The following is a 10995-nucleotide window of genomic DNA, read 5'->3' on the forward strand; positions in this document are numbered from 1 at the left end:
TTATGCTGTTCATAGTACTGTTTAGTTTCTTTTGCTATAGGAAGCATCTTGTATATTTTCCAAGTATGTGGACGCTTAGCAATTGCATTCACACTGCAGGTTGGACTGTGACACTTCATACATGACCATAAATATGCCCGTCCTCGGTATCTCATAGAAGAAGGCGTACCTCAGCTTTCCCAGAGAGAATATAGATGACTTCCTTTTTTGAAAACAGAGAGCATCTGTCTGTAATGCCGCACATCATCACTGTTACCCTTCAAACATCAAGGATAATTACCAGGACTTTAAAAGTAGATAGTCTTATACACAAGGAATAATCTTCAGAAAGGTAGCATTGTTAAAACACTACTCTGTTAGCTGGAGAACAGGTGATTCAGGCGTTAGGAAAATGCAAGAGTCACGTGCTCTTTATTAAAGATTATTTTAGGTTATTTTTTGAAAAGACGCCATTAGCACTATTCTTATTTTCTTAAAAAATACTTCTGTCTTAAATATATAATAAACTATTCCGTTAAATCTTGCATTGACAATGCACGGACTGAAGTAAAATAGATTTGAAAAAATTAATGGTTTTACAGATGGAAGTGATTTTAATAAAAGAACTGATCTCAAAATCACCACAGATCGGAAGGGAAAAATACTTCGGGAGATGAATGAAAGGATACATCAAAATGTCACTGTAGAAATTAACTATGCCCTTTTTATTTAAGATACTTACTATTCCTTTCACTTAAATTTCTGAAAGAATGAAGCCACAAGATAATTCCCTTAGAAAAAGGTTTTCTGTTTCAGCAGTTTGTCATCTTCTAAAATTGAAAAATTGCTTTTCTGTAGTGAGAACCTTACCTGAAACTGGCACTTGGTATCTTAACAGATCAGTGTAAAGCAAGAAATTACCTTTACTGATGCATCTGAACAACAGAAACGAGACAAAAAACAAATACGAGAGCCAGTAGATTTGCAGAAAAAGAAGAAAAGAAAACAGCGTTCACCAGCAAAAGTAAGACATTGATTTGGCAAAACCAAGATTAAAAGAACCTGAAGATTTGGTTGACTATGACTAATTTCATGAGCACTTGAAGTAGTTAGGCTGGAAATTGTTTGTTTGCTCAGTAAAGATGCCGCTCTGAAGTTCACCAGAGACCCAAACCAAAACCTGATATAACAGTGTTTTTCTTTGAACTCTTCTTAGCAGTATGAACCCTTGACATATTTTAATATCTGTCTCTCCAGGCAGTTCTCTTTCCAAATATTTTTTTTAAATTATGAGTCAGTAGCTTTGTAGACAATTTATAAATCATTGCTCTGTATCTATCTAATAATAGTTGTGCTTTTCTGTGAGCCTGATAATTTTATATGCTTCATGCATAGTAGTGAAAAGTTTTTAAAAAGAAATCTAAATTGCTAGTGTTGAAAATTCTAAAAAGTTTACTAATATAGAAATTAATTAACCAGTAGGGAATATTCCTGTGGTCATAATCATCTTCATATACGTATTTATTTATATCAAAAGATTCTTACCATAGCTACTGGTTTGTTACTTCAAAATTTGTTTTGTAGATCCATTCATGAAGAGTATGTATCCCTGTATGTCTGAAAACAATTTTCTTCTGTTGAGACGCACTTCAGATAAAACCAGAATCGTTTCACCTCATGAGGTAGCAGTGTTATATCTTCTAGTAATTCCCCAAACCAGTCTTAATCTTCAGCCTTAAAATAGAGCATATCTAGGCTGCTCTGATAGGCAAATATCAGTTATCCGTGATCACACAGCAGCATTAAAATAAACCTACACTGAAATCAACACAGACTGTGTGTACATGAAGGAAAACTCACCTTAACACCAAGAAAAACTCCAAAACCACCTTTTTATTGGCCTGGGAGTGGGACACCTCAGTCCTCCTCAAAGCACTGTCAAATTAGGGAGCACCTGCAGAATTCTTGGAAAGTCGAGGATTTGTTTCAGATTAGGTGTGGAAGCAAGTTCCAAACCCCATGCATCAAGATAGCTCTCCCTTTGATAGAAAAAAGAGATCTAGGTTGAGTACCTCTACAGATCACTTCCATGGAAACATGGCAAGGTCAGAGAGGCATGTGTCCCTCTGCAGACATGTACTTGCATGCTTCCGTTTTATCTCCCAGTCTGTCAGTGTTAGTCTTTTGAGAGGACAAAAGATAGAAAACTGATCAGGAGAATTGTTAAACAGGTTTTTTTTCCAGTGTCTCTTCCCCTATTTTCAGACTGTCTGAGTAAAAAGGCAGAAGGAAGCTGAAGGACTGACATAGATGAGAGCCTTCTGCAGTTTAAGTTAGTATTCCCAGAGTAGTGGGGTTGATTTTCCATCCAAACGGCAGCTGGGACTTTTACAAATGGAAGTCAATTAACATACTGAAACATTTTAAATTTTATTTTATATTCGTATAGGCACCATGTGAATAAAAATTCCATAGCTTTTATGAATCCTGTCTACTTTTCCCTCTTGCATGAAGACAAACACATATGCACACACACACACACACGCGTACACGTACACACGTGCATGCACACATGCATCCATGAGCCTTTTTGCTGCTTTTGTTAGGAAAACTGGACTGACAAATTTCAACTTCCTTCATTTAAGAGGTAGTGCAGTGAATGGATACAGTAGGAGAGCCCAGGTTTATGATAACTGTGAAATTAAATGTATTTTATGCACAGTTATTTTAAAATCTCACTATGTTAGATGAAAAGCATTGTGCTTACATTTATTTTAAATATCCAGTCAGCATTGCATTAGCTGTAACTTGTTACAGAGCAGAGTTATTAGAATTGTCTGTATCTGTGACTACCTGGAGCTGTAACACACCAGTCTTACAAACGTATGAATGTGCTTGTCCTTCAGAGTGAATGCACAAGAATTTGTTAGCTTAAGACTTTAATTCTTGCTGTGTTTTGATGCCATAGAATAAAAATTATTTAAGTAGGTCCTACAGTATTTGCTGCTATTGCAGAGATACTATTTCAGTTTTTGACTCTTTGTTGTCACTGTCATTATCATAAAACCTAAAACATCGTAGCTGATCAAATTGTAGATGTGTTTCCCCAACAGACTTCTATTTTTTGTTAATAACAAGGGACTAAACTATTTTCCTTCAGGTTACTTAAGCTTTTATTTATAGTTCTGTTTCCAGCTAAGTGAAACTTCTGGAAATGTTATGTGTTTACTGGTTTTCTTATTCTCTTGCCAGAGATAGTAGAATTTGGGGTTTGTTTTTTCTCTTTTTGACAAATTAGAGAAAACCTAAGATGGGCCTTATTGAATAAGGTAGATATTTTAAGTTTTTTCAGCTTCCTATGAAAATAGCAGCTTTGTTTGACAGCAAAGCGATTGAGCGTGGCAAGTTGAATTCGTTAAGGAGATGCTCTAATGTGTATATTTAATGAGCAATATTTTATTGAGTGAAAAACTTGAAAGGAGAGAAATATGATACTATTTTTTGGTTGTTTGGCTTTGGGGTTTTAGTTTTTAAAGCATAATTTTACCTCCAAGACTGTTTCTATTATGTAGATATAGATAACTTATATGACTACTCTGGATAAGTTTTAATGCCTTTTAGCAAACACTTAACAGTTGTGATTTGAAAAAAGAGTATGACTTTTCATTTTTGCTTTAAAATATGATTATCCATGGTTCAGTGCCCAGAGGTGGTTTGGTTACTTTGCATCCTTTCCAACAGACGGACAAAGTAAACAGTAGCATATAAAGTGACTCGGCTTTGAATAGGGGAGCTCTAAGCTGGTTTTCTGTGAGATGCTTTTGTCTCTGTCCTGTTGAAATACTGCTTAATACACAGTGAGACACAAGTTGAATTGGACTGCAAGTGGAAATGTATATTAAAAGCCTAACACGTAGCTTTGTAGAAATTAGAATTGTTTTATCTGAAATATTTAAGTTTTCTGCATCAAAAAAATTAATGTGTTTTTTTTTTCTGTAGTTAATAAGTCATCTTTAGAGGGTAGTGTGAGAACAAATTTTACTCTTTTTAAAATAGATCCTTACAATAAATGAGGACGGATCACTTGGTCTGAAAACCCACAAAACTCATGTTTGTGAGCATTGCAATGCTGCCTTTAGAACCAACTACCATTTACAGAGACATGTCTTCATTCATACAGGTACTGCTTGACTTCAAATTTGTCTTTTCTGCTATATAAAGAGTTGTTTACTTGTGTTAAAAATGTTTTCAGCTCTATGCGAATTTCACTTTTAAGAGTGTAGCTAACTTGGCATCCAAGCTTAGAGATTCCATGCACCAAAGTGTCAAAAGAATACCAGAAAAAAATAATCAACATATGTTTAATAAACTAAAACCCTGACTGTTTATAAGGTTTCTTTTCTTTCTTTATCAGAAAGTAATGGCTTGACTTATAGCCTAAGTGCCAAAATTGACCCCTTTGTAAAATGTGCTCCGGCTGCTTATTTGCCTGATGAGGTATCTCTCTGGTTCGGAGAAGTGAAAAAGGTACTTACCATTATAATAGCTTGCCAGTATCCTGAATGCAGTTTTATGCCAGCATCGTGACTGGTCTTGTTCGTGAGGAAATCACAGCCATTTCAGATCACTCTTCATGCTAGTCTTAATGTGACTCGTAGGATCATGAAACGAATTCTGCAGTTCATGTATTTAGTAGGGCTAATGTTTTTTTGGTATTAGAGTATTTTTTTTGGAATTCGCTCAGATGCTGGTTTTTTAATAGACATTTTAATATTCCTCAGAAATAGTTATCAGAAACAACAGTGTGTAGTTATTAACTCACGGATGTGGAATTATATTGTTCAAGGTGAAAAACCATTTCAGTGCAGTCAGTGCGACATGCGTTTCATACAGAAGTACCTGCTACAGAGGCATGAGAAGATTCATACTGGTGAGTATAGTGCCTTGAGTATCTTTACTGGCGTGCTTAAACACTGTTTCTCCACTCAGGCAAGGTTTCTGGTATTAAGTATGCAGCCTAAGACCCTGCTGTAGTTTGTTTTAATTAACAGATGTCATAAAACTTTTAAAAATTATTGAGTTTTGTACTTTCAACTTGCTCCACTATTCTTTGGCTGCAAAGTTAGTATAAACTCTAGCAAGCAAATCTGAAAGCAGTGTTCAATAAATAAGCTCAGAGTAGCAACTCCTGAAGTTTGTGCATTTGTGAAAGTCAAGGTTTGTTAAGCAGTTCTTATCTTTTGTGGTATCAAGTTAATTCAGACAGCGGGGACTTCCAAATTACATTTCAGTCAATTTATTTATTTTGGAATCTGATGTAAAAGTGCCAGGACTAAAAATGGCCAAAATGCCCAACCCCAAAGGCACCAGTATCAGCTGTACTTTCCACTTTTTTTTTTTAAGGGCTTAATTCAGAAGTGTTCTAAAAATAAGAGCCTTAGTTTAAAAATATGCAATATAGGTCAAATAAGGCCCGAAGTTTTAATCGAAAACCAGTTTAAGTTTATACATGTTTATTTTTTTATCTTCTTGCACTGCACAAAACCACGTTCTGTAATAGGTTTGGCTTCATTGGGTTTTTGGCATTTTGGTGCATGGCCTTTCAATCCTTTTTTAAATATTTTGTAATATGGTCCCTTTGGACTAGATGCCAATTTCTCAGCCTCTTTTTTCAGAAAAGCAGAGCTGGTGAATGTGCACAGTGTTTCTTGTCTGTAGCATTTAAATGGATATGCAAGCTACTAACACGCAGTGCAGTGTGTGCATGTGTAAGAGTTGAGAGGGAGAAAAACCTCTGCAAAATGAATTTTCAGAGCAGTGTACAGGGAGTTACGTGCACAAATGCCCTGTTGTTTATGGGATTTTTGTATCCTAGGTTGCCATGAGTCCAGACTAAGTAGGTTTCCTTCAGTCAGTCAGCCACAGAAGAGTCTTCCATTCTTCTGTCCAGTGTCTTTGTTCTGCTCCTAGTCTTTCCTCTGGCTCTGAATTGGTGAACCATGCTGCCTTCACTTTGTGAAGATGTTGTTCCTGAAAAGAATGCTCATTCACTCTCTTCCATCTATCTTCTCTCCCTCCCCTTCCCACAAAAAGGCAATAATTTCAGTGCAGCATATGCATTTTTGAGACTTTTTTTTTTTTTTTAAATTAAGATTCTTTCCTGTATGTGGCTTTGAAAATGAGAGTCTGGGCAATATAGTTAATTAACTCTTGAATACAAATATTTATAAAAGGATTTAATTATCTTTTAAAATTCAATTTCTACCTTTAATGAGAATTCTGTGTTGATTTAAGCTTTGAGGGGAGGGGGTAGTGATGGTGAAGTTGCAGGGTTTTTTTGCTGGCTCTCACATATACTAGTCTTTGTTTAGCAGAGAAAAACCTGCCATTTAACAGATTAACTGTATTGTTAGCTGACTTTTTTAGATAACTACGTTTTCTCCCTTTCCTCAGCATCCTGAGGTATAGTTTGGTTGTTTTTCAGAAAATCAAAGACAGTGATTGTGTTTAAATTGTTCAATTATGGGTGTTTTCATAGGTGACAGCTAGTAGATTGTAGGAGAAAACATGTAATACCCAGTTTCCAGGAGTGGGAAAAGCTTTTTTGAAGTCCATTTAGTCAGCAAGTATTGAACTACTGCTCAAGTTTTGCCTTGGCCCAGTTATAGAGTAGCTAATTGGCATTCATACCTATCTGTGCTTTCACTTCTATATCACAAGATTCACTGCTGGGCCTTTGCTTAGCGTTGCTCTGTCATTCAGGACTGCATAATTGAACCCATCCCGAAACCCTGAATTTTCAGATTGCTTTTCTCAGCAGAAGGTGAGCAGTGGGTCTGTGTTTTCCTTTCATGGAAGTAAAGGAAAGGTCTCTTTGTATATTCCTTATAAATTAAATACTGTATTTTTTCTTACTATTTTGCATTTTTATTTCTCTGAATAACCATTTTTAGCTCCAGCGTTTGTACAGTGTTCAAAACACTGATGAAGAGCAGGGCGTTTCTTGCTCTCTTAAAGATGATAAAATTTTTCAGTTTATTTTAATCCAAACAAAGACACTGGTAACACTTAGAAGCCCCATTTTATGCCTGTTAGAAGGCCTGAACTTACAGGTGCCCCACCTAGTTCCCGTGTGATTTGAATTCAGTTCTCTGAACCATTCCTTATGAAATTTTATGAGGGAATTAGGAAACAATCAGTGAACAGCCTTATTCTGTTTAAATAATTAAATAGTTGCATCTAAAAGCAGACATTGCATTAATACAAAATTCACTTACTAGAAATAATTGTATGTAGAGGAGGGCAGCAATGCGATAACCTTGTTGCTAAACTTGTCACTAATGAGACTGAAGATCAGCATTTCAGTCCTAAGAGAGGGAAGACTCATCAATACACGTATATTTTCATATTTTGAGTTTGCTAAGCACACAAAGATGGTGGCTTTTTTTTTTTTTATATGTCTGCTTTCTTTTGCCTAAAGATGTTTCTATACACCTTAGCCACTCATGCATTCACGTTTCCTAAATCTGCAACCCACCCTACTTTCCACTTTAAACACGAAAAATGAGATTCGGTTTTTAAAAAATAAGGCGGCTTTGGGGCTAACATGTGAAGTGCCTTATTGTTCAGTCATGCTGCTTTTTTATTGACTTCTTTGGTATCTTATAATTTGTATTTTTTCTGCTTTAGATTTTAAAATGCCTGGGGGTTTATAATTGTTACAGCCTTCATACAGATAGCATTTGTGCCACACTTTGTAAATAGTTCTGATGCTCAGTTTTAACAGATTTCCAGCGTAGACACAAAACATAGGCTGTTCTCCTAAATAATACATATAGTTATTGTATTATATTTTTAAATTTTGACTTTTTTTTTCCAATATCTAATTCTTCCCTGCTCACTTCAGAAAAGTATGTCCTAGATTCTCCCTATGTTAGCAAAAGATTTTTATTAATGGTCTCCTCCATTTGCGATAGATCCTGTTTGAAAAGTACAACAAAATTTCAGAAGGCATCTGAAGTTTCAGTCTTCTGCTAGGAAGAAATTACTATAGGCAGCATATCTTCATATTAATTTTTAATCTTTTTTCTAATATTATCTTTCTTATGAAGATTAAAGCAAGAATTAAGTATGGTATCAGTTTCACAAAGTGTTTCTTAATCTTAACTTCCAGACCACTCTGAAATTCTACTGAAAAATACTATTTTTTTCTGTGTTGTACTGAGTAATTCAAGGGCAGGGTCCTTGTCCCCAAACTTTCCTTCCTGTTACGCATGGCCAGTAATGCCTTTATAGCTACTCTCAAAGTCTCCAAAATAGCTGGTGTGGTGGTAATACTCTACAATGAAAAACCTCCGAAGTCCTGTTTGGCCCTGTTTAAACCTTGAAAAGGGAACAGGTGGCTGTGAGTCTTCTGCCAGCAAATAGCCAGCTTGAGTAGACAAATGCTAAGGAACTCTGTGACCTTTCACTTACAGGAATGTGTGTAAGGCTGAAGGTAAGTCTATCAATAAAGACTTCTGAACTCAAGCCTTCCTGCAATAGCAGGATTGCTCCTTGGAGGGCTCTTCAAAGCTAGAACAGGACTGAGCTGTCTTGCTTCTCTCACTTGGTTTGACTTCTTTAAGGCTCAGGATAGGTTTCCCAAACTGCTGCTCCTTTTTTAGAGGAAATTTTAAGAGACTGTAAAAGCAGACTTCCAGAAAACATAAGGAGAGTTGTTCAAAGGGGCAATTTGAAAGAAACACAAAATAGAATGAATAGTGGAGCAAAGGGAAAAAAAAAGTGTAAGTAAAATGATTAAATAGTTTTCTTTGCAAATGGAAGGGTTCCCCTGTATAAAACTAGAACAATGAGACCTAAACCTCTTGCCTCATCTCCTTTAAAAATGAAGAAGGGAATTGGAATTTGGTTCAGGAAGTCTCCACAGGCTCAGTGCAAGTAAAACACCGTGGTAGTAAGGGTGCCTAACGAGCAAAGAGAACATAATGAATGAAACTGGAGTTTGAAAGTTAAGAACTAGGCCAGAGAGGAGGATTTGCTTATAGAGGGTCTGGGAGAGGATTATATGACAGGCGTTAGCATTTATAAAGGGGGAAAAAAGCAAAAAATTATGGTGGTTATTAATAAGCAAGAAATGGTAAAAGTTGGTCTCTGACTGAATGTGAAAGGAGAGTTAGGATGCTGAAGTTGTCAGCCTGTAGGAAAAGAACTGATGGAAGCTGAGAAATCTTAGGAGAGGAGATAATTTGATTTAGGAGAGAATAAATTGAAATAATTTCATCTAAGGAAGGGATTGGCTGAGAAGCCACATGGAGAGGTAAGAATTAATAACTGGAAATAGGGCATAGGCTTACAATGAGAGAGATTTAGAAATTGCTTGGAATTAAGAAGGTTGAAACTCTGGGCATTAATGATCTGACTCAGATTAAATGTGTGGGTGATATAGACATTTCCCATTCCAGTTTCTGTAAATATTGGCATCTTATTTTAATGTATTGTATTTCCATTTGTTGAAGGATGTGGCTAAATCCCTCTCTTCTAAATGGAAAATACACACTTACATTTTAAATCGTAAATTAAAATTTATTAACGTTTAGGTAACTTAGTAATAATTTAATAGAAGTAGTTAATAAAATATTATTAAATAACAAAACTACCTCAGAAAAATAGAAATAGTCTGCATATATCTGAAAACAAAAGATAGGTGGTTTAGATCCCAAAAATCAGTGCAATACAGTCTCCAGGATGTTAGCAGATGCTGCCAAGACTATCCCGGATCTCTATGTCGTTCAGAAGATTTCATAGTAAATATTAAGAGAAAAGATTACTGATGTTCAGGCTGAGTTCTATTAAATAATGGGGAAGTTCTGTAAAAGCGGAACTAACTTTTCGATGCACTTGAAATGTTTATGTTTTGTCAGAGAAACCTAGAAAATAAAAATATCAGAAGGAAGATGTAAAGTAAAAGTTAAGGAAAAAGCTCCAGAGTTACTCTATGTTCCAAAAGAATTCTTGTAGGACTGCTTTGTGAGCAAATATAAGGGCAGAACTGAAGATGAATTCAGGGCAGTGAATATTGTCATGAAAGTAAAAACCAAAACCCAAATCAGACAAACAAAGCAGCCGAACAGAGGAGCCTGTAAGTAAGCAAGCACCAGCTCAGCTGCAGACGTTTCTTGTTTTCAGCTTAATTTTAAAAATAAAATGAATTCATTAGAAAAAAAAGGGTTCCAACCTTCCCGGAGCAGTAATTTCAATTCTTTGTAAAGGTAAGGGAAAAAAATTATGGAAAATACAGAACACCCTACAAAAAATTTAAGTTAAAAGCTCTGAAATACATAAGTCTCTTCTAGAAGGGATGAGTTTGCGTTAAAGGAGTTGGTGAGAGTATTGAGGTATTTTTATATAATCAACTGCCCTAAAAAAATACTGTGTAGCAGCAGTTCAGGAAACTATCTTTATAGTTGTTCATTTGTTAAGTTAAAGATTAATATCTGCACCTAAATTAGAAAGAGGAGGGGTAAGAATTTAGTTTTTAGATGTGGTTTTGTGTGTGTGCGTGTGTGTGTGTGTATAAAAGCTTAAGATAATTTTGAGGCATCAGCTACTGAGTACTGAGAAAATAGTGATGTGAGCAAGCCCTGTGTTGTTTTTTATTAACAACAGACTGAATCCTCTTCTTTCTTACTTCTGCTAGAGAATGTAGTATTTGACCTGGTAATTGTATGGAAGAACATAGATTTTTATTTGTAGACTAACATTGCTACCTGTTTTTTATCAGGTGAAAAGCCATTTCGTTGTGATGAATGTGGTATGAGGTTTATTCAAAAGTATCACATGGAAAGGCACAAAAGAACTCACAGTGGAGAGAAGCCTTACCAGTGTGAATATTGTTTGCAGGTAAGATGACTTAGTGAAATCCTTTGCAATTAAAAACAAAACCACCAGTCAACTCCCACATAGTACAGATGGGACTTTCTCCACGTGCTGTAGTCATGTGCGCACACATACATG

General features: G+C 35.7%; 1 protein-coding gene across 6 annotated transcripts in view; it reads left to right on the plus strand.

Moving 5' to 3' along the window:
* Positions 1-10995, plus strand: part of ZNF148 (zinc finger protein 148) — a 43553-nt gene that overhangs the window by 22292 nt on the left and 10266 nt on the right. For 2 of the 6 annotated variants that reach the window (XM_054070013.1, XM_054070014.1), the window contains exons 3-6: positions 878-1003; positions 4036-4159; positions 4826-4909; positions 10763-10881. In XM_054070013.1, the coding sequence (XP_053925988.1) occupies positions 878-1003; positions 4036-4159; positions 4826-4909; positions 10763-10881 (453 nt within the window). Of the gene's footprint in view, positions 1-99; positions 332-877; positions 1004-1563; positions 1662-4035; positions 4160-4825; positions 4910-10762; positions 10882-10995 lie in introns of all 6 variants that reach the window. The other 4 variants (XM_054070018.1, XM_054070015.1, XM_054070016.1 and 1 more) reach the window with 4 other exon arrangements.

The sequence above is a fragment of the Cuculus canorus genome, chromosome 6, assembly GCF_017976375.1.
Source record: "Cuculus canorus isolate bCucCan1 chromosome 6, bCucCan1.pri, whole genome shotgun sequence".
Classification (NCBI taxonomy): domain Eukaryota; kingdom Metazoa; phylum Chordata; class Aves; order Cuculiformes; family Cuculidae; genus Cuculus; species Cuculus canorus.